Raw genomic sequence first — 24,038 nt, forward strand, 5'->3', positions numbered from 1 at the left:
ATAGGACAGCGCAACTCTAGAGCACTCCTCTGTCTTCTGATCCATCACGAATCCTCACGCTTTGCTATTTATTACGTATCTCCTGCATGCACTGAGCAGGGGTAAGGCTGCAGATCATCTCTTTTTCTCTAGAGGAGATCCTGCACATGTCCCGCCAAAGCGCCCGGGTATTCATCTTTTCCCCCAAGATGTGTCAGAGCCTCTCCTCTCCGAGAGCAGTGCCAACCACACTGTTCTCAAGTCTACTGTCTGGAATCTTTGGGGCATCCTTCTACACCAGGCAGCTAGAAAGGTCCCAACACACACCAGCCCCTCAGAGCCGTCGCTGGTGCAAATACAGGTGGAGGGGTGAAGGGCCCAGGGCTGTGGCTTTCCCCAGGAGCCAGAGACAGAGAGTGGCCCTTTCCCAGCCAAGGTCACCGGCCAGGCCTTGGCCCGTGGGAACGGCTGGCCTGGACGGTGGTAGAAGAACCCCTGTAGAAGCATCCACTTACTTTTCATGTGGGTGGTGACAGACAGAAACAAATTTTCCACAGACTTATTAAATCCTTTAAACTGACCAAGCTCCTGGAACTAAAACAGAGACAGAAGGAGAGAGAATGAGAGTTATGTCTGATGACCTGTGTTTGCCCTGGCAGCCTCCAGGCCGCCAACCCCCAAACCCTGGCACGTGTGGGCGAGGGTGGGTGTGCGTTCTCGGGTTGTGTGCGGACGTGCGTGTGTGTGTCTGGGGCAGAGGGCACTGTCCTCTCTTTACTCAGCTTCTCTCCTCTGAGTTCTGACACCTGCATTAAAGGCAGGGGCATCACCATGGGGTTGTTGATGTACCAAGTAAATTCCTGCTTCTTTAGCCTCCTTCTCTTAGGACCCCACCCCAGCTCTGCACAGAAGGGACGCCAATACAGGCAGAATGCATGTGACACAAGGGCTGAAGGTGGTACCAGGGACAAGGTAAGCAGACTGGAGCCAAGGGTTAGTTCCACCTCCCAAAACAGAAGAGAGAAGAAAAAGGAAGAGAAACAACAGAAATGGGATCCCTCCCCTCTGCGAGTCTCATCCACCCATCCATTCATCCGTCCACCCACCCACCATCCACCCACCCACCCACGCACCCACCCACCATCCATCCACCCACCCACCCATCCAACCCAGGAATATGTCTTGAGCACATCTGTGCTTGAGTAACTTCAGAGCACTTAAAATCTCTCTCTAGGAGAAAGTAGAGCAGAATTTTGAAGGTCACTCTGGTGTCTCAGTTTGAAATTGAAAAAAGAATGTATATACTTTCTCTCTCTCACCAGCAGACATGTATATCCTCCTTTGTACAGATATAGTTACTCCCCTTAATACACAGAGTAATAACAATGAAAATAATCAAGACCATGTGTTTCCATGGCACTTTACAGTTTCCAAGTACCAGCAGAGACGTTATTTTGTTAATTTCTCACACCAGCCATTGGGAGGCGAACCAGATGAGAATTATTTCCACCTCCCAGGTGGGAGCCCAGGTAAGTGCCCCATGATCACACAGCTAACTTCCTTGGAAGGAAACAGTCCTGGTCTCCTTTATGTTAGCGCCTACAAACCCTCAAAGACACACACGCACATTTCCACAGATACTCCCAGGCCTGCGAATCACACACCTGTGCGTCAACCTGTATTTCCTTTCCACCCCCAGAGACCCCTGACACACGGCAGCCCATCCAGAACCCCACGCTCAGGGGCACAGTTAGGGGAGAGAACCAACAAAATGACAAGAGTAAATAGATGGGGATGTGGGGTGCAGGCGAGGACATGGGGTACAGGCAGGAGATGCATCCACTGACGGTGCGGGGGACGGGGGGATGGTGCCACGGCCCCCAGAGCGTGACGGAAGTGCAGACACCAGGCAGGGCCCAGCACCCCTCAGCCTCCGATCGGGACCCCCATTCTCTCCTTGCCTTATGACCCACTCCAGCCACAGCTGGATCCCTTTGCCATGAGGCTAAAGCTCGCAGGTCCCCTCTCTTCCCCTGCTTCTCTCCCATTTCCCCTCCCCAGGAGGCACACAGAACAGGCACGTTACCCTGCCAGGGCTGCCGCTGCACCAGCTTTCACTGAGAGGGGGTGGAGTAGGAGGAACCACGGAAATTTTGCTGCCGAGGAAAAATACAAGGGTAAGAAAGGAGTTATGAGTCTTAAAATATTAGTCTTAGAAATACACAACATTTGTATTTAACCTATAATTCAAGTTCTCTGCCTTTTTTTTTTTTTAAACACTGCCTCACTTTTCAGAAGAGGGGTCAGCAGCCTGCCTGGATCTGCTCTGCACAGGGCCTGATTCCCTGGGGGCTGGGTGTGGGAAATGGGCGTCATGTGGTCTAAGGTCTGGGCATTGCACTCCATCTGTGTGTTGCAGAATAGCTGGGGTGCTCGGGACCGGCTCCGTGGCCTGGCTGCTCTGGAATCTGGACTCCACACGGGTGTGCCGTATGGCCCTGAGCGTCCTCTCAGTGAACACCACGCAGCAGAATGCCCCAAATGTCATGGATGTAAAAACTGACCACAAGAGCAATTAGAAGTTTGTGCTAAAAGAAGTGGGGGGGGTGGGGGGATGGAGTAAAAAAATGAAAAAGTCCTGAGATTGGAAAATCTCACCATGAGCAAAAAAAAAAAAGCTGCTGGTGGAGAGCTTTCAGTAATACTTTAATAAATTCAGCATAGTCAGGTGTGTGAATTACTGCTAGCTTCAGGATGGCTGGGTATTCAGTAAAGTTACTATCTCTCAGGCCAATATTCAAATCCACCAATGTTTATTCCACAAATGTCTCCAAGGTGTCAAGCACTGGGCAAGATGTTGGCGACATGAATGATTCATAAAAGCAAGTGCTTGGTTTAGAATCTCACTGGACGTGCCATCAAGAACAATATTTAGTTTCCTTACAAGATTTCAGAATTCAAGAAATAAAATGTTTTGTGAGCAAATCCTACGCTAGCTCCTTCTAGCTTTTCACAAGAATCTGGAAACATCTCTGAATCTTTCTCAGGCACTTTATCATCTTTTTTAAAAAAGCTACATTCCAAAGCAGTGACATCTGAAAGTCAAGAGATCTGTAAGTTCTTTCAGCACGTCCTTCGGCTCTAGCCCCTGAGGGCCCAGGACGGCCTGTCCTTTGACAACACTCACCTCAGCTTCTGATAAGATTGCAAGAGCTTTGCTCCAGCTGTCTCGTGCTTGCCTGGAAGAGATATCAATAAAGGTCATTTATTACTAAGAATATAACTTAGATGATGCAGATACAGGACGTAATAAATTAAAATTATTTTTCTAATATCACATCTGTGATTAAAAAGTAGGAGACCATTTTGGGGTGCCAGAGATGCTCTAAAATCAGACTGTAGTGATGTACAACTCCATACATTTACCAAAAACCATGAAATTGTACATTTAAATAGATGAATTTTGTGCTACATAAATTATGTTCCACTAAAGCTGCTGTTACACACACACAGACACACGAGTAAGAGACCATACTTGCTGGAAATGACTGCTCTTATTGAAAGCTGATGCTGGATTAGATTTTTAAATTCTGGATAATTTGAAAACCAGTTCACGCTTCTAAGCTTCCATTTGTCCTTTGGAAACATTTCATAATGGAATGACCACATTCCTTTAAACATTGTTATGGAGATTGAATTAATCTTTTAAAAAATGTAATCTACTTATTTCTAGTTATAGAGGCTAATAATTTCCTAAATAAGACTCCATCTGATATAGTACTCTTTTTGTTTCAAGGAAAGGGGATTTTATGATGTATTAAGACCCCCAAAATAGAATTCTCCAAGTCTGCAGTTCTGTGAACACAATGTTTCCTGGCCCAATGCAAAGGGAGAGGTCAGCCCACTGCCACCCCGACCCCAGCTGGAGGCCAGAAGCGGATTCTGCTGCTCTGGGAAGTTCCCTAGAGGCTCCACAATGCCCAACACAGCCGAGAACCGCCAGACCTGCCATCCTAGGAAGGTCAGTGGAGCTCCGGTCTTGTGTGTTCGGAAGGCTTTAATCCATCCCAAAGAAAGACAGGTATTCACGTCTTCTCCGTAAGACAGGAGGAAGGGCGGGGACAGTAAGACAATCAGGAATTACGGGGAGGCCTTTGGGAGGAGGGCATATGGCTCTGATATCAAGTCCAAAACCTTAAAGCCGGGGACAGCTAACCCCTCAGCTGACCTTGAGCTGACACCCACCCCGTCAGGGGTCCTAAATTAGGGGGCTCAGGGAGCACATCGGCCCTGAAATCCTATCTCAGATTTTGAGTCCACCTGCCCGTGTGCATTTTTCTGGGGTTCACAATGGCGGTCACCAAATTCTAACAGGAGTCTCTGAGCCATGTCCCTGCCCCACCACAAAATAATTATTTAAGAACAAAGAAGGCCTCACCCGAAGGCTGAGTGCTCAACTAGTAGAACCAGCTCATAATGGGTGAAATCCCGTATCTGTGGGACCCACAGGAAAGAAAAGAGCCAGGCCAGAAGCAAAAAGAGAGCCACCCTAAGTGCACTGGAGTTGCGAAAGCAGAGAAAAACAAGGCAAAGAGAAAGGAAAGAGAGAGATGCCGTTCGTCCAGCCTCTCCTGGGCGAAAATGCAGACTCCAGGGGACAGGGCGCTCGCAAGCCGTGGGCTGTGTCACAGGTGCTGCCGGCCCCTCCCCACTGCCCTGCCACCTCAGCCCCTCGTCCTCTCGGCCCTGGACTGTTGCGGTCGCTTCCCAGAGGCACGGCCACCAGCTACAACCCCTCCCTCCAAGGTGATGCCCTCTCTCCTCTGCTTTCAGTCCTCCAGTGGCTCCCTACTGCCTTAGCCTGCGGTCCCAGCCCCACTGGCATCCCTGGGCCTCCAGCCCTGGGCCCTTGAAGAGCTCCTTACTGCCCTACTTACCCTGGGCGCTCTCCACTTACCCCGCCCCATCTCCCCGGGCTAACTGCCCTTCTACCTCAGGCCCGTACCTCCCTCCTAAACCTCAGCTTAGGCCCTGTCGCATTTCTAAATATCCCTCCTGAGCCCCGGGAGGCCCGGCCCACGCGCAGGTCTCTGCTGCCCCCTGCTGGCTGCACCGGGCCGCACCGCCCTCGGGGTCAACGCATCCCTTCCGCAAAGGCCAGATGGCAAACATTCTAGGCTCTATGCCTTCTCTGTCCCATGCACTCAACGTTGCACTTGGGACAGCAGCCACAGACAATGTTAAAGAGTGGGTGTGTCTGTGTTCTGATAGTGGACATCGAAATTTGAATTTCCTGTGTTTTGTGTGTCACAAATATTATTCTTTTGACCATTAAAAAATGTAAAACTCGTTCTTAGCTCATGGGAAGTATGAAAACAGGCAGAAGGATCGGTTTGGGCCATGGGACCTAGTTTGCCCCACGTCCTTGCTGCTCCAGGTGTGCATGGCGGCCCTCATCAGGGCACCGGCGGGGAGCCTGTGAGCAATGCAGAGTCCCAGGCCAACCCTAGCCCTGCACGGTGGGCCTCTGCTCGCTGAAGGTTGAGGAGCGCCGCCCTGTGGCTCTGTCCCTGTTTATTGCCATTTTGCTTTTTTTTTCTCTTCTGTTCCTCAGCCATTTCTTACCAGAGGCTTCCTTAAAGAGCACTAGATATTTACTTGTTAACATTTTTTTTTAAATGCATGTAACTACTATAAGGAAATGCTCGTGGAAAGACGCCCCCCCCCCCGTCCCCCAAGGTCTCCGGACAGGCGGGCTGGGGCCTTGCTCTGGCCGCCTTGCTACGCTTCACAGGGAGCAGCTGTGGGTCAGGGCCCCTAGGATCCTAGGCTTTGGGGCACATTCAGGGAGGCACAGTGGCATTTATTAGAAGCTAACTGTCCGCCAGGGGCTGTGCGGGGCACTCTGCATGCATTTGCTCTGTGGTTCGTCACTAGCTGTCATCCCAATTCTATAAGTGAAAACCGAGGCTCGCGGGTATTGTGCAACGGGTCCTGGGCTCAGCTCTCCCTGCTGCCACCCATCCCCCGGAGCACACACGAGGTCCTGTCCCCTGCTAGCAACTCACAGCCCAAGTGGCTACAAAAGAAACTTCGACCAGCATAAGAAAGCTGCTTAGGGTTGAGCTGTGTCCCCTGTGAAAAGATATGTTGAAGCCCTACCCACAGGCAACTGTGAATGTGACCTTATTTGGAGATAGAGTCTTTGCAGATCAAGTTCAGGGGAGGTCATTAGGGCGGGTCCTGAGCCAAAAGGACTGGTGTCCTTGTAAAAAGGGAAAATTTGGACACAGAGGCAGACAGGCACAGAGGAAGGGTAAGGAGGAGATGGCGGTGTCACAACAGAGGTGGAGACTGGAGTAGTGTGTCCACAAGCCAAGGAACACCAAGGGTCGCTGGGAACCAACAGGAGCTGGAAGAGGCAGCGAGAGATTCTCTCCGAGAGCCCGCAGAGGAAGCATGGTCCCTCTGACAACTTGACTTTGGACTTCCAGCCTCCAGAACTGTGAGACAATACATCTCTGCTGTTCAAAGACACCGAGTTTGCACTTTGTTACAGCAGCCGGGGAAAACTACTACAGAGGTCCCGTGTGATTCGGTCCCTGCCGACCTGTCGAGTGCCACCTGCTGCCACCCCCGTCCCATTTGCAGGTCCAGCTGAAGCTGCACTTCCCAGATGCCCCACACCCACGAGACTGCACCTCTTCCACACCACTTGCTCTGTCCTTCTAGTGGTTTATTCTCCAGATTCCGGGCCTGTCCTCCCCAGGCTGGTCTCGTCATGGTTGCCATGCACACTTGCTTTGAAATTCCTCTGACTGCACTGTAATCATTGGCATATATGTCTGTCTCCCCCACTAGACGGTGAAAACTTTGAGGACACGGGCTTTGCCTTATGCATCTCAGTGTCCCCAGCACCCAGCAGAGGGCTTGCCATGCAGAGGTCGTTACAATAAATGACAACAATAGAAACCAACACTATTTTAACAATAAGCGTGACATCATTTAATAAGCCGTACCAAATATGTATGAAACAAGGTCATCATTTTTTCACCACTTGACCTAATTTCATCCATTTGTTCACATTAATTGCATGTAATACACACGGGCTCTTCACAGAGACAAGGATAAGGGGACACAACCTCTGCTCATAAGCAGGAGCTTATGATGCTGTAAGCATCCCCATGAACCACAGGACGGAGGAGAGGCTTCTAGATCAAAAACCAACCTGCAACTGGCACAAGCACATCTGTGGCATCATTATACATCTAAGTACTACTGTATATACTGTATCTACTTCTGTATCTACTTCTCCATCTAAAAACAATAGTGATAAGGCAACATATTTCAGGTGTTCATAAAAAGTCCTCTAGAATGGATGCCCATCTTGCGCCAGGCTCCACTGTGACACTGGCCGAGAACACCAGCTGCCTACCAGCCAGCGCCCTGGGCCTCAGGTCCTGCCACAGATGCCATGCCCTGTCACCCCGATACTTCTCTCTGGGGTGACATGGTTCCCAGGAGAGAGGGCACAGGGCAGACTCCCTGGAATGCCCCAGTGCAACTCTGTCAACCAGCCACATCACGTGGTCAGAGGTGACTGAGGGGCCTCACATCCTGAGCCGTGGGATCTGTGTAGCTTAGTCTTTTTCCAAGACATGATCGTTAACTTCCCCCCTACACTGTAAGGCCCCACAGAAGCCCTTCACTACGGAAAGTCACGGACACCCAGAGAGCCATGTGGGACAGTTGTGGAGCAAACAGACAGGGCCAACAAGCGGAAGGGTGGCCTGGCCCAGAGCCGCCTCTCTGCTGGGGCCCATGGAGTGGGAGAGAAGCATCCTTCGTAGGGAACCATACCGTGCAGTTCCAGGTGTGACCCAAAGCAAAGCGCAGGTAGGTCTACCCACACAGAGCCTCCCTGGGAACTATACAAATACACTCCTACATCAAGATACTTTGTCCACCCCTAAGAGTTGGTTGTAATATATGGATTTTGTTAGAACAACACATTTTGCTGCATCTTCCAGAAAAATCATCACAATAAACACACAAACCTAGGATGTCTATGATGTGAACAGTAGCCCCTCAGATGTGGCTCCCTTGTACAGTGCCCAACCTGCACAACTGTACGCGACAGTCCTGAGGGTTGGCCCACACTGGAGCTTAAGCACCCTCCAAATGCTAGAAAAAGGTGACTAAAACCAGAGGTTCGGTGTGTGTGTGTGTTGGCGCGGGGGCGGGTATTGGACAATTATAATCTGTTTCAGGACTTTTTTCTTTCATAGGAAAGAAAAGGTCTCTAGGACAATAAAGTTTTAAACCAGTCTTTGGCTCACTTACGCAAAGTGGAAAAATCTCTCAAAAAAATTGACCTAAAAAATCCCTCAGAATGTGAAGAATCTTGATATCCTGTCATAAATGGTTTCAGAGCTGGATTCCAGAGCCTTTTTAGGTATACGTTAGCCCTTATAGAAGTTTCAGCTTAGATAGCACTGGGGCCAAGACATCATCCCAGGATGAAAGGAGATACAGTGCACAACTGTGAGTCAGCCACCAATGCCTTCCAGAAGAACTGAAATTAATAACAGATTTATAATCCTGTTGGCAGAAAGTGTATCTCATCCAGTGTCCTTCTGCCACTAGACATTACACTTGGGCTTAGCTGCAAGAAAGAAAAATAGTTTTTCCCTTTAATTAAGCTCCCTGTATTCTATCAGCAGAAATTCTGGATGGCTTCTGTGTTAATAACAATCCTCAAGATCTGGGCAGTAACTCTTCCACAAAGAGGCACTTAAGGTTGAAGGTAACTGCCCAGGCTTGGTGCGAACCTGGGGATAATTGGGTATAAACTTCTTTTCCACAGCCTTTAATCTTCTCTAAAAATTGAATGTGGGTTTTAAGAGTTCTCTATCCTAAAGATTCTAGATATTAATCCCTTATCAGATATGCGATTTCCAAATGTTTTCTCCCATTTCATGGGTTGACTTTTTCTCTGTTGATAATATCCTTTGGTGCACAAAAGTTTTTCATTTTGATGAAGTCCACTTTATCTATTTCTTTCTTCTGTTGCCTGTGCCTTTGGTATCATATCTGAGACATCACTGTCCTCTCAGACTTCAGACAATACTACAAAGCTACAATAATCAAAACAGCATGATATTAGCACAAAAACAGACATATGGATCAATGGAACAGAATAGAGAGCCTGGAAATAAACCCACGCACCTACGGTCAATTAATCTTTGATAAAGGTGGCAAGAATATACAATGGAGAAAAGACAGTCTCTTCAGCAAGTTGTGTTGGGAAAGTTGGACAGCCACATGTGAATCAACGAAGTTAGAACACTCCCTCACACCATACACAAAAATAAACTCAAAATGGCTTAAAAAGACTTACATATAAGACATGCCACAACAGAACTCCTAGAAGAGAACATAGGAAAATATTCTCTGACATAAGTCGTAGCAATGTTTTCTTAGGTCAGTCTCCTAAGGCAACAGAAATAAAAGCAAAAATAAGCAAATGGGACCTTGTCAAACTTGGTTTTTGCACAGCAAAGGAAGCCATAAACAAAAGACAACCCACAGACTGGGAGAAAATATTCGCAAACGATGAGACCGACAAGGGCTTAGTTTCCAAAATATATCAACAGTTCATACAACAATATCAAAAACAACAATCCAATGAAAAAATGGGCAAAAGACCTAAACAGACGTTTTTCCAAAGAAGATACACAAATGGCCAATAGGCACAAGAAAAAATGCTCAACATCACTAATTATTAGAGAAATATAAATCAAAACTACAATGAGGTATCACCTCACACTGGTCAGAATGGCCATCATCATAAAGTCTACAGATAATAAATGCTGGAGAGGGTGTGGAGAAAAGGGAACCCTCTTGCACTGCTGGTGGGAATGTAAATTGATACAGCCACTATGGAGAACAGTATGGAGGTTCCTTAAAAAACTAAAAATAGAACTACCATACGACCCAGCAATCCCACTACTGGGCATATACTCTGAGAAAACCATAATTCAAAAAGAGTCATGTACCACAATGTTCACTGCAGCTCTATTTACAATAGCCAGGACATGGAAGCAACCTAAGTGTCCATCATCGGATGAATGGATAAAGAAGATGTGGCACATATATACAATGGAATATTACTCAGCCATAAAAAGAAATGAAAGGGAGGTATTTGTAATGAGGTGGATGGAGTTAGAGTCTGTCATACAGAGTGAAGTAAGTCAGAAAGAGAAAACAAATACAGTATGCTAACACATATATATGGAATCTAAGGAAAAAAAAAAAAGGTCATGAAGAACCTAGTGGCAAGATGGGAATAAAGACACAGACCTACTAAAGAATGGACTTGAGGATATGGGGAGGGGGAGAGTTGAGATGTGACAGGGTGAGAGAGTGTCATGGACATATATACACTACCAAATGTAAAATAGATAGCTAGTGGGAAGCAGCCACATAGCACAGGGAGATCAGCTCGGTGCTTTGTGACCGCCTGGGGGGGGTGGGATGGGGAGGGTGGGAGGGAGGGGGATGCGGGAGGGAGGAGATATGGGGATATATGTATATGTATAGATGATTCACTTTGTTATAAAGCAGAAACTAACACACCATTGTGAAGCAATTATACTTCAATAAAGATGTTTAAAAAAAAAAAACAAAACAAAAAGATACATGCATCCCAATGTTCATAGCAGCACTATTCACAATAGCAAAGACATGGAAACAACTTAAGTGTCCATCGACAGATGAACAGATAAAGAAGATGCGGTACATGTATACAATGGAGTATTACTCAGCCATTAAAAAAGAATGAAATAATGCCATTTGCAGCAATGTGGATGGACCTAGAGATTGTCATACTAAGTGAAGTAAGTCAGAAAGAGAAAATGAATAACATGTTATCACTTATACGTGGAATCTTTTTTCTCAATTACAAATGACCTCATTTTCAAAACAGAAACAGATTCACAGACATAGAAAACAAACTTATGGTTACCAAAGGGGAAAGGGGGGTAGGGAGGGATAAACTAGGAGTTTGGGATTAACAGATACACACTACTATATATAAAATAGATAAACAACAAGGACCTACTGTACAGCACAGGGAAGTATATTCAATATCTTATGATAACCTATAATGGAAAAGAATTTGAAAAGAATTATATATACGTATATATATGAAACTGAATATATACATGAAACTGAATCACTTTGTCATACAACTGAAACTAACACAACATTGTAAATCAACTATACTTCAATTAAGAAAAAAGAAAATCATTGTCAAAGCCAATGTCTTCTTTCCCCCTGTTTTAAGAGTTTTATAGTTTTAGGTCTTATTTTTAGGCCTTTGATCCTTTGAGTTAACTTTTGTTTACGGTGTTAGGTAAGAGTCTAACTTCATTCTTTTTTTTTTTTTTTTTTTTTTTTTTTTAAGACACCAATTGGGGCTTCCCTGGTGGCGCAGTGGTTGAGAATCTGCCTGCCAATGCAGGGGACACGGGTTCGAGCCCTGGTCCGGGAGGATCCCACATGCCGCGGAGCAACTAGGCCCGTGAGCCACAACTACTGAGCCTGCGCGTCTGGAGCCTGTGCTCTGCAACAAGAGAGGCCGCGACAGTGAGAGGCCCGCGCATCGCGATGAAGAGTGGCCCCCGCTTGCCGCAACTGGAGAAAGCCCTCGCACAGAAACGAGGACCCAACACAGCCATAAATAAATAAATAAATTAAAAAAAAAAAAAAGACACCAATTGTACTTGAACATTTGTTATTATTACTATTTTTAAATTTATTTATTTATTTATGGCTGTGTTGGGTCTTCGTTTCTGTGCGAGGGCTTTCTCTAGTTGTGGCAAGCGGGGGTCACTCTTCATTGTGGTGCGCGGGCCTCTCACTATCGTGGCCTCTCTTGTTGCGGAGCACAGGCTCCAGACGCGCAGGCTCAGTAGTTGTGGCTCACGGGCCTAGTTGCTCCGTGGCATGTGGGATCTTCCCAGACCAGGGCTCGAACCCGTGTCCCCTGCATTAGTAGGCAGATTCTCAACCACTGCGCCACCAGGGAAGCCCTAACTTCATTCTTTTACACATACACATCTGGTTTTCCCAGCATCCTTTATTGAAAAGGCTGTCCTTTCCCCATTGAATGATATTGGCACCCTTGTCAAAAATCACTTGACTATACAACACAGGGAATATAGGCAACATTTTATAATAACTATAAATGGAGTATAACCTTTGAAAATTGTGAATCACTATGTTGTACACCTGTAACTCATATAATATTGTACATCAACTATACTTCAATTAAAAAAAGAAGTCACTTAATCGTATGTGCAAGAGTTTTGTTCTGGGATCTCTATTCTATTCCATTGGTCTACATGTCTGTCCTTATGCCAGGGCCTCACTCTTTGGATTACTGTGGCTTTGTAGTATGTTTTGAAATCAGGAAGTATGAGTCTTCCAGCTTTCTTCTTCTTTTTCAAGAAACAAACAGAACAACCCAATTCAAATATGGGCAAAGACTTGAATATACATTTCTCCAAAGAAGACATAGAAATGGCCCAATAAGCAGATGAAAAGATATTAAACATCACTAATCATTAGGGAAATGTAAATCAAAACCACAATGATATAGCCACTACAGAAAAACAGTATGGAGACTCCTCAGTTTATTTCTTTAAAAATAGAACTACTATATGATCCAGCAATCCCACTTCTGGGTACATATCCAAAGGAGATGAAATTACTATTTCAAGGAGACGTCTGCAGTCCCATGTTCATTGCAGCATTATTCACAATAGCCAAGACATGGAAACAGTCTAAGTAACCATCAACAGATGAATGAATAAAGAAAATGTGGTGCATATATACACACACACACACACACACACACACACACACACACACACACACACACACAGAATGAAATATTATTCAGCCATAAAAAAGGAAATCCTGATATTTGCAACAACATGGAAAGATCTTGATAGCACTAAGCTAAGTGAAATAAGTCAGAGAAAGACAAATATCACATGGTCAATTGTATGTGGAATGTAAAACCACTGAACTTGTAGAAACGGAGGAGAATGGTGGTTGCCAAGAGCTGAGGGCTTGGGGAAATGGGGAGATGCTGGTCAAAGGCTACCAACTTTCACTTATAAGATGAGTAAGTTCTGGGGATCTAATGTATAGTGACCATGGTGATTATAGTTAACAATACTACATGTACACTTGAAAGGTGCTTTGAGTAGAGCATTAATGTTCTCACCATGATAACAACAAAATGGTACTTATGTGAAGTGAAGGATGTGTTAACAAACTTTATGGTGGTAAACATTTGAGATATATATATACACACACACACACACACACACACACATATATATATATATATAGTGAAATCATCAAGAAAAAAAAAGAATCCATACACAGAACTGAATGTCAGGCTTGTAGATACCCAATAAAGGCAGACTGAACGACTAAAACAACCACCACAATTAGATATCACCTCATTCCCATTACAATGGCTCTTAAACAACAACAACAACAAAAAAGAGAAAACAAGTGTTAGCATAGATATGGAGAAATTGGAACCCTTGTGTATTCCTAGTAGGAACATAAAATGGGGCAGCCATTAGGGAAAAACAAAATGGCAGTTCCTCAAAAAATTAAACATAGAATTACCATTTGATCCAGCAATTCCAATTCTGGGTAAAAACACAAAAGAAGTGAAAGCAGGGACTTGAACAGATATTTCAATGTTCACAGAAGCATTATTCATAATAGCCAAAAGGTAGAAGCAACCCAAGTGTCCACTGATACATGAATGGATAAACAAAATGTGGGATATACATACAATGAAATATCATTCAGTCCTACAAAGGAATAAAATTCTGATATATGCTACAACATGGATAAAACTTGAAGACATGCTAAGTGAAATAAGTACAAATATATTATGATTCCACTTATATGAGCTACTTAGAGTAATCAAAATCATAGAGACCAAAAGGAGAAGGGTGGTTGTCAGAGGCTGCAAGAGGGTGGTGGAAGGGACGGAGGAGTTGTTTAGTGGGTACAGAGTTGCAGTTTTGCAAGACGAAAACGTTCTAGAGACAGATGGCGGTAGTGGTTAAAGAACAATGAAAAGTTACAAATGCTACTGAACTGTACACTTAGAAACAGTTAAAATCGTAAATTTTACATTATGCATATTTTACAACAATAAAAAAATGAATCTGGAGTTCTTCAATTTAAAATGATTTCTGGGATAGCCTCATCCACCAGAGGGAAGACAGCAGAAGCAAGAAGAACTACAATCCTGCAGCCTGTGGAACAAAAACCACATTCACAGAAAGACAGACAAGATGAAAAGGCTATGTACCAGATGAAGGAACAAGATAAAACCCCAGAAAAACAACTAAATGAAGTGGAGATAGGCAACCTTCCAGAAGAAGAATTCAGAATAATGATAGAGAAGATGATCCAGGACCTCGGAAAAAGAATGGAGGCAAAGATCTAGAAGATGCAAGAAATGTTTTACAAAGACCTAGAAGAATTAAAGAGCAAACAAACAGAGGTGAACAATACAATAACTGAAATGAAAACTACACTAGAAGGAATCAATAGCAGAATGACTGAGGCAGAAGAACGGATAGGTGACCTGGAAGACAGAATGGTGAAATTCACTGCTGCAGAACAGAATAAAGAAAAAAGAATGAAAAGAAATGAAGACAGCCTAAGAGACCTCTGGGACAACATTAAATGCAAGAACATTCTCATTATAGGGGTCCCAGAAGGAGAAAAAAGAGAGAAAGGACCAGAGAAAATATTTGAAGAGATTATAGTCAAAAACTTCCCTAACATGGGAAAGGAAATAGCCACCCAGGTCCAGGAAGCGCAGAGAGTCCCATACAGGATAAACCCAAGGAGGAACATGCTGAGACACATAGTAATCGAAGTGGCAAAAATTAAAGACAAAGAAAAATTATTGAAAGCATCAAGGGGAAAACGACAAATAACATATAAGGGAACTCCCATAAGGTTAACAGCTGATTTCTCAGCAGAAATTCTACAAGCCAGAAGGGAGTGGCATGATATACTTAAAGTGATGAAAGGGAAGAATCTACAACCAAGATTACCCTACCCGGCAAGGATCTCATTCAGATTCGATGGAGAAATCAAAAGCTTTACAGACAAGCAAAAGCTAAGAGAAGTCAGCACCACCAAACCAGCTCTACAACAAATGCTAAAGGAACTTCTCTAAGTGGGAAACACAAGAGAATAAAAGGACCTACAAAAACAAACCCAAAACAATTAAGAAAATGGTCACAGGAACATACATATCGATAATTACCTTAAACGTGAATGGATTAAATTTTCCAACCAAAAGACACAGGCTTGCTGAATTGATACAAAAACAAGACCCATATATATGCTGTCTACAAGAGACCCAATTCAGACCTAGGGAAAGCTGGAGTAGCAATACTCATATCAGATAAAATAGACTTTAAAATAAAGAATGTTATAAGAGACAAGGAAGGACACTACATAATGATCAAGGGATCAATCCAAGAAGAAGATATCACAATTATAAATATATATGTACCCAACATAGGAGCACCTCAATACATAAGGCAACTGCAAACAGGTATAAAAGAGGAAATCAACAGTAACACAATAAGAGTGGGGGCCTTTAACACGTCACTTACACCAATGGACAGATCATCCAAAATGAAAATAAACAAGGAAACAGAAGCTTTAAATGACACAATAGACCAGATAGATTTAATAGATATTTATAGGACATTCTATCCAAAAACAGCAGATTACACTATCTTCTCAAGTGCGCACGGAACATTCTCCAGGATAGATCACATCTTGGGGCACAAATCAAGCCTCAGTAAATTTAAGAAAATTGAAATCATATCAAGCATCTTTTCTGACCACAACGCTATGAGATTAGAAATGAATTACAGGGAAAAAAACGTAAAAAACACAAACACATGGAGGCTAAACAATACGTTACTAAATAACCAAGAGATCACTGAAGAAATCAAAGAGGAAATCAAAAAATACCTAGAGACAAATGACAATGAAAACACGACGATCCAAAACCTATGGGATGCAGCAAAAGCAGTTCTAAGAGGGAAGTTTATAGGTAGGCTTGTATACCTATATTTATAGGTATACAAGCCTACCTCAAGAAACAAGAAAAATCTCAAATAAACAATCTAATCTTACACCTAAAGGAACTAGAGAAAGAAGAACAAACAAAACCCAAAGTTAGCAGAAGGAAAGAAATCATAAAGATCAGAGCAGAAATAACTGAAATAGAAACAAAGAAAAGAATAGCAAAGAACAATAAAACTAAAAGCTGGTTCTTTGAGAAGGTAAACAAAATTGATAAACCATTAGCCAGACTCATCAAGAAAAAGAGGGAGGGGACTCAAATCAATAAGATGAAAAATAAAAAAGAAGTTACAGACACCGCAGAAATACAAAGCATCCTAAGAGACTAGTACAAGCAACTCTATGCCAATAAAATGGACAACTTGGAAGAAATGGACAAATGCTTAGAAAGGTATAACCTTCCAAGACTGAACCAGGAAGAAATAGAAAATATGAACAGACCAATCACAAGTAATGAAATTGAAACTGTGATTAAAAATCTTCCAAAAAACAAAAGTCCAGGACCAGATGGCTTCACAGGTGAATTCTATCAAACATTTAAAGAAGAGCTAACACCCATCCTTCTCAAATTCTTCCAAACAATTGCAGAGGAAGGAACACTCCCAAACTCATTCTATGAGGCCACCATCACCCTGATACCAAAACCAGACAAGGATACTACAAAAAAAGAAAATTACAGACTAATATCACTGATGAATATAGATGCAAAAACCCTCAACAAAATACTAGCAAACAGAATCCAACAACACATTAAAAGGATCATACACCATGATCAAGTGGGATTTATCCCAGGGATGCAAGGATTCTTCAATATATGCAAATCAAATCAATGTGATACACCATATTAACAAATTGAAGAATGAAAACCATATGATCATCTCAACAGACGCAGAAAAAGCTTTTGACAAAATTCAACACACATTTATGATAAAAAAACTCTCCAGAAAGTGGGCATAGAGGGAACCTACCTCAACATAATAAAGGCCATATATGACAAACCCACAGCAAATATCATTCTCAGTGGTGAAAAACTGAAAGCATTTCCTCTAAGATCAGGAACAAGACAAGGATGTCCACTCTCACCACTATTATTCAGCATAGTTTTGGAAGTTCTAGCCACAGCAATCAGAGAAGAAAAAGAAATAAAAGGAATACAAACTGGAAAAGAAGAAGTAAAACTGTCACTCTCTGCAGATGACATGCTACTATACATAGAGAATCCTAAAGATGCCACCAGAAAACTACTAGAGCTAATCAATGAATCTGGTAAAGTTGCAGGATACAAAATTAATGCACAGAAATCTCCTGCATTCCTATACACTAATGATGAAAAATCTGAAAGAGAAATTAAGGAAACACTCCCATTTACCATTGCAACAAAAAGAATAAAATACCTAGGAATAAACCTACATAAGGAGACAAAAGACCTGTATGCAGAAAACTATAAGACACTGATGAAAGAAATTAAAGATGATACCAACAGATGGAGAGATATACCATGTTCTTGGATTGGAAGAATCAACATTGTGAAAATGACTATACTACCCAAAGCAATCTGCAGATTCAATGCAATCCCTATCAAATTACCAATGCATTTTTTACGGAACTAGAACAAAAAATCTTAAAATTTGTATGGAGACACAAAAGACCCCAAATAGCCAAAGCAGTCTTGAGGGAAAAAAATGGAGCTGGAGGAATCAGACTCCCTGACTTCAGACTATACTACAAAGCTACAGTAATCAAGACAATATGGTACTGACACAAAAACAGAAACATAGATCAATGGAACAAGATAGAAAGCCCAGAGATAAACCCACTCACCTATGGTCAACTAATCTATGACAAAGGAGGCAAGGATATACAATGGAGAAAAGACAGTCTCTTCAATAAGTGGTGCTGGGAAAACTGGACAGCTACATGTAAAGGAATGAAATTAGAACACTCCCTAACACCATACACAAAAATAAACTCAAAATGGATTCGAGACCTAAATGTAACACTGGACACTATAAAACTCGTAGAGGAAAACATAGGAAGAACATTCTTTGACATAAATCACAGCAAGATCTTTTTTGATCCACCTCCTAGAGTAATGGAAAGAAAAACAAAAATAAGCAAACGGGGCCTAATGAAACTTCAAAGCTTTTGCACAGCAATGGAAACCATAAACAAGACAAAAAGACAACCATCAGAATGGGAGAAAATATTTGCAAATCAATCAATGGACAAAGGATTAATCTCCAAAATCTATAAACAGCTCATGCAGCTCAATATTAAGAAAACAAATAACCCAATCCAAAAATGGGCAGAAGACCTAAATAGACGTTTCTCCAAAGAAGACATACAGATGGCCAAGAAGCACATGAAAAGCTGCTCAACATCACTAATTATTAGAGAAATGCAAATCAAAACTACAATGAGATATCATCTCACACCTGTCAGAATGGCCATCATCAAAAAATCTAGAAACAATAAATGCTGGAGAGGGTGTGGAGGAAAGGGAACACTCTTGCACTGTTGGTGGGAATGTAAATTGATACAGCCACTATGGAGAACAGTATGGAGGTTCCTGAAAAAACTACAAATAGAACTACCATACGACCCAGCAATCCCACTACTGGGCATATACCCTGAGAAAACCATAGGTCAAAAAGAGTCATGTACCAAAATGTTCATTGCAGCTCTATTTACAATAGCCAGGACATGGAAGCAACCTAAATGTCCATCGACAGATGAATGGATAAAGAAGATGTGGCACATATATACAATGGAATATTACTCAGCCATAAAAAGAAATGAAATGGAGGTATTTGTAATGAGGTGGATGGAGTTAGAGTCTGTCATACAGAGTGAAGTAAGTCAGAAAGAGAAAAACAAATACAGTATGCTAACACATATATACGGAATCAAAGGAAAAAAAAAAAAAAAGGCCATGAAGAACCTAGTGGCAAGACGGGAATAAAGACACAGAACTACTAGAGAATGGACTTGAGGATATGGGGAGGGGGTGGGGTGAGATGTGACAGGGTAAGAGAGTGTCATGGACATATATACACTACCAAATGTAAAATAGCTAGCTAGTGGGAAGCAGCCGCATAGCACAGGGAGATCAGCTCGGTGCTTTGTGACCACCTAGAGGGGTGGGATGGGGAGGGTGGGAGGGAGGGAGATGCAAGAGGGAAGAGAAATGGGAACATATTGTATATGTGTAACTGATTCACTTTGTTATAAAGCAGAAGCTAACACACCATTGTAATGCAATTATACTTCAATAAAGATGTTTAAAAAAAAAAAAAAAAACTACAATGAGGTATCACCTCACACCAGTTAGAATGGGCATCATCAGAAAATCTACAAACAACAAATGCTGGAGAGCGTGTGGAGAAAAGGGAACCCTCTTGCACTGTTGGTGGGAATGTAAATTGATACAGCCACTATGGAGAACAGTATGGAGGTTCCTTAAAGAACTAAAAATAGAATTACCATATGATCCAGCAATCTCACTACTGGGCATATACCCAGAGAAAACCATAATTCAAAAAGACACATGCACCCCAATGTTCACTGCAGCACTATTTACAATAGCCAGGTCATGGAAGCAACCTAAATGCTCATCGACAGACGAACGGATAAAGAAGTTGTGGTACATATATACAATGGAATATTACTCAGCCATAAAAAGGAACGAAACTGGGTCATTTGTTGAGACGTGGATGGATCTAGAGACTGTCATGCAGAGTGAAGTAAGTCAGAAAGAGAAAAACAAATATCGTATATTAACGCATATATGTGGAACCTAGAAAAATGGTACAGATGAACCGTTTTGCAGGGCAGAAATTGAGACACAGATGTAGAGAACAAATGTATGGACACCAAGGGGGTAAAGCCACAGGGGGGGTGGTGGTGGTGGTGTGATGAATTGGGCGATTGGGAATGACATGTATACACTGATGTGTATAAAATTGATGACTAATAAGAACCTGCTGTATAAAAAAAAAATTAAATTTAAAAATAAAAAAAACTTGTCTATCAGCTTCAGAATAAAGACTAAATACCTTAAAAAAATAAAATAAAATAAAATAAAATAAAATGATTTCTTGTTTAAGTATATGTGCGTCTGGTCTTTTAAAAAATGTATTCATATAAATAGTTTACTGTCCGATTGTCAAGATACTCCCTGGAAACTATCTTAGTCAGTAGTTTAGTCTAAACATGTAAACATATGAATTCTGAATTCAGAAATCCTATTCAACTATTTCACCTTGGTTTCCCATTCTGTTCATTTAAATAGGAAAAGTGATGACGGAGACCGAGCTGGTCTTGACAATTCAGGACCAAAGATGTGGGCTGCCTAGACGGTCTCATTATCAAGGGGTAGTGGACAGAGCATGGATGATGGCGGGAGAGGCAGAGACAGAGAAATGGTCCTGGTAGGAGCACTGGGGCTCAGAAGGCAGCAGGGAAGCCCTAGTCTCCTGGCGAATATTTGCGATACAAAAAATATATATCTGGGGTGAATTGATAGTTTCAAAGAAACTTGGACAGTCTAAACAATTCAATTTTTGAGTTGCTGCTATGGACAAAGTCAAAGGCATCATGAAACCAAAGATGGCCAAACTCAAGAACCTGCCTCCAGAAGATTATCACCTAGGAACACTGGTTGAAAACAAAGTTTGAAGGTCAAGGTCTTACTTCACTGCATTAACCATAATCTGACTTGATAGTTTCTGTTCCAACCAGTTTAAATGGACCAGTCTAAACATCTGTCAGGGAGGTGACAAGCAATCCAATCAGCTGGGAAAATCACTTCTTCTGAAAATCATTTCACCACACTGTTTTCTGGGTACCTATTTTGTCTTTTCCTCCTAAAGAGAGTAGTGAGAAGAAAATATTCAACCGAGTAAGATACCACATTTTCTTTAAAATAAGACAAAAGCATATGCAAACTTTTATACCTGGAGGGCTTCCCTGGTGGCTCAGTGGTTGAGAATCTGCCTGCCAATGCAGGGGACACGGGTTCGAGCCCTGGTCTGGGAAGATCCCACATGCCGCGGAGCGACTGGGCCCGTGAGCCACAATTACTGAGCCTGCGCGTCTGGAGCCTGTGCTCCGCAACAAGAGAGGCCGCGACAGTGAGAGGCCCGCACACCGCGATGAAGAGTGGCCCCCGCTTGCCGCAACTACAGAAAGCCCTCGCACAGAAATGAAGACCCAACCCAGCCATAAATAAATAAATTAATTTTTAAAAAAAATTTTATACCTGGAAATAAACATGATTTCATAAAGACACCCTCTCATGAAAGTAAGCATTAGGCACTGCATTTGTAACTTACAGAAAGCTTGCCTGAATCATTTTTGTAGAATCCTCTAAATTGCGGGGGAAGGGCTTTTCTGAGCCAACAAGTAGAGAGGCGATAAAGGCAGGGCCTTGTGATAGAGTCACTACGTATATACTGGTATCCACTTCTTTTAATTCACAAACCTGAGTGTTTCAGGCACACACAGCCAGTCAGATGCTGTCATGATGGCCCTGCGATCAGATGGACTACATGCAAGAATAAAACTCTGAAAAGTCACACGAAGAACTGAATCACATTCACCACTGAGAAGGGGAGAGAAAAGTTACTTCCCTTCATAATTATTAGGCATAGTATCACCTTGGTTAGTTATATAGTAGGTCCCCAAGACCATTAACAGAGGCTCTGTCTAAAGTGCAGCCTTCCTACACGATTTCCCCATTTATCGACAATAGAGTAAAAACCACAATATATTGTTTATATATCACATTCGACCATTTTTTAACTTGAAAATTACTAGTATTAAAAGTATTAGTGCCATGACCTTTCTGCTTTTAAGCTCAAATATCAAGTCATATAATGTCACGGTTGTAAAAATTTTTTTAAAAAAGAATAAAGTAAAACATGTACCTGTACAGCAGGGAGCCAGAAGAGGGCACTATCTTTATATGCTTAGCAGTTGCCAAAAGAGTAAGGAAAGATGGGTTTCAGTTTGCTTTCTAGTTATTAGCGATCTAGAAAAGTTCCATCACAATTGTTCATTAAATTTGCTACTTTACCAGCGCCTCTCAAACTTAAAGTGCATGAGAAGAATTACTTGGGGACTTGTTAAATATAGTCGGACCCCGTGTCCACGGGGTCTACATCTGTATTCAACCAACCTCGGTGGAAAACTTTCAAAAAACAAAAATTCCAGGAAGTTCCAAAAAGCAAAACTTGAATTTGTGGCACACTGGAGACTATTTACATAGTATTTACATTGTATTTACAACTATTTACATAGTATTTACATTGTATTAGGTATTATAAGGAATCTAAAGATGATTTAAAGTATATGGGAGGATGCGGATAGGTTATATGAAAATACTACACCACTGCATATAAGGGACTTGAGCATCCTCAGATTTTGGTGCACAAGGGGTACTGGACCCAAACCCTGTGGATATCAAGGGATGTCTGTATATACTCTTGGGTCCCACCTGGTCCCACTGAATCAGGAACTTTGAATTTAATATGAAAGAGCCCTCAGCTGATCCTGGAGCAGGGGCCTCAGAAGCGGCAGTAAAACCCTCTGCAGGGAGATTCCAAATGCCTGAGAGTGGAGGGGGAGGTAACAGTACCAGAAGGGCAGGGAGCTGCCTAAAGACACCCTGGATGCCCTTGAAAATCTGTGCATTTTGATCATTCTGATATACCACAGATGAAAGGCAACTATGGCATATAAGAAATTAAGACAACAAAACTAAATATTAAATTACAAGATCTTAGAGGAAAAAAAAAGCCAGTCTATAATCAGAAAAAAAAAAATTTTAAGGAAAGCAAAATATTTAAATACTTTTCATATAATCTCCCTGCAAAAATGGAGAATTGGGGCTCATTTTTTGGTTTTAAATCTTTTTAATGGTTGGAAAATTAGCAAAACAAACTACCACAGTTAATACCTATTCTTCTTCATTGGATTATTACTTACACCTTTATCTATTTTCGAGGGAAATTTGGGGAGCATTTATCTTAAATGGCACATATCCAATAGGACCATTAAAAGAGATAAGTAGAAGCACAAAAGAAGGAAATTGGGTGACAGAGGGCATACATCATTCCTGGAATAACTTCAACTGGACATTAAATTTAGCTGTAGGTTTCTGGATGCCAAAAAGGAAAAGAACTCTTAAGTTTTCGTTCTTAGGTGCCTAGTCGGTGCCACCACTGGCCATGGGTACTACTACATATAGCAACACCTTTTACCTCCAAACAGCTCTATCCTTGCTTCATTCATTCACTTACTCCTTTGCTCATAGCTCATACCCTCAAAGAATTCAAAATCTGGGTGTGTCATCCATGTGGTCAACCCCGCCACCCCGCCAGGGCTCAGGGCTGGGGTACAAGGTGAGCGGTGCCCCGAAGCTGTGCAAATCAATGGCCCTGCGTTACAAACCAATGGGGAAGGGACTGATTATGGAACAAATTGTACTGAGAAAACTGATGCTTGGGAGAATAAAGTAAAATTAGATCCGGCCTCCTGATGCATTGTGAAGAGTTGAACGTAAATAAAACATAGAAATTAGAAGTAAATATGGATATCCAACCGATGGCAGGATAAGGAAGGAGTCTTTAAGCATAAAAGAAAGAAATTATACAGGAAAAGGTAGATGTGACTATCAACAAGGAAAAATAAAAATCTGTATGTCAGAAAACATAAAGATACATATTCAATTTACAAGACCAAAGAGGGCAAACACCCTTAATATGAAGAACATCTACAGAAGGTCCAAAAGGTGGAAAATATTCAACCCCATTAGTCATTACAAGAATTTAAAGTAA

The 24,038-nt window shown here is 42.3% G+C and overlaps 1 protein-coding gene across 2 annotated transcripts in view; it reads right to left on the reverse strand.

Moving 5' to 3' along the window:
- SYTL3 (synaptotagmin like 3) overlaps window positions 1-24,038 on the reverse strand; it is a 95,582-nt gene that overhangs the window by 51,450 nt on the left and 20,094 nt on the right. For both annotated transcript variants that reach the window (XM_068551706.1, XM_068551707.1), the window contains exons 4-6: window positions 3,167-3,218; window positions 2,066-2,135; window positions 495-573 (exon numbers count right to left, since the gene is read on the reverse strand). In XM_068551706.1, the coding sequence (XP_068407807.1) occupies window positions 495-573; window positions 2,066-2,135; window positions 3,167-3,218 (201 nt within the window). The remainder of the gene's footprint in view (window positions 1-494; window positions 574-2,065; window positions 2,136-3,166; window positions 3,219-24,038) is intronic.

The sequence above is a fragment of the Eschrichtius robustus genome, chromosome 9 (assembly GCF_028021215.1).
Source record: "Eschrichtius robustus isolate mEscRob2 chromosome 9, mEscRob2.pri, whole genome shotgun sequence".
Classification (NCBI taxonomy): Eukaryota; Metazoa; Chordata; class Mammalia; order Artiodactyla; family Eschrichtiidae; genus Eschrichtius; species Eschrichtius robustus.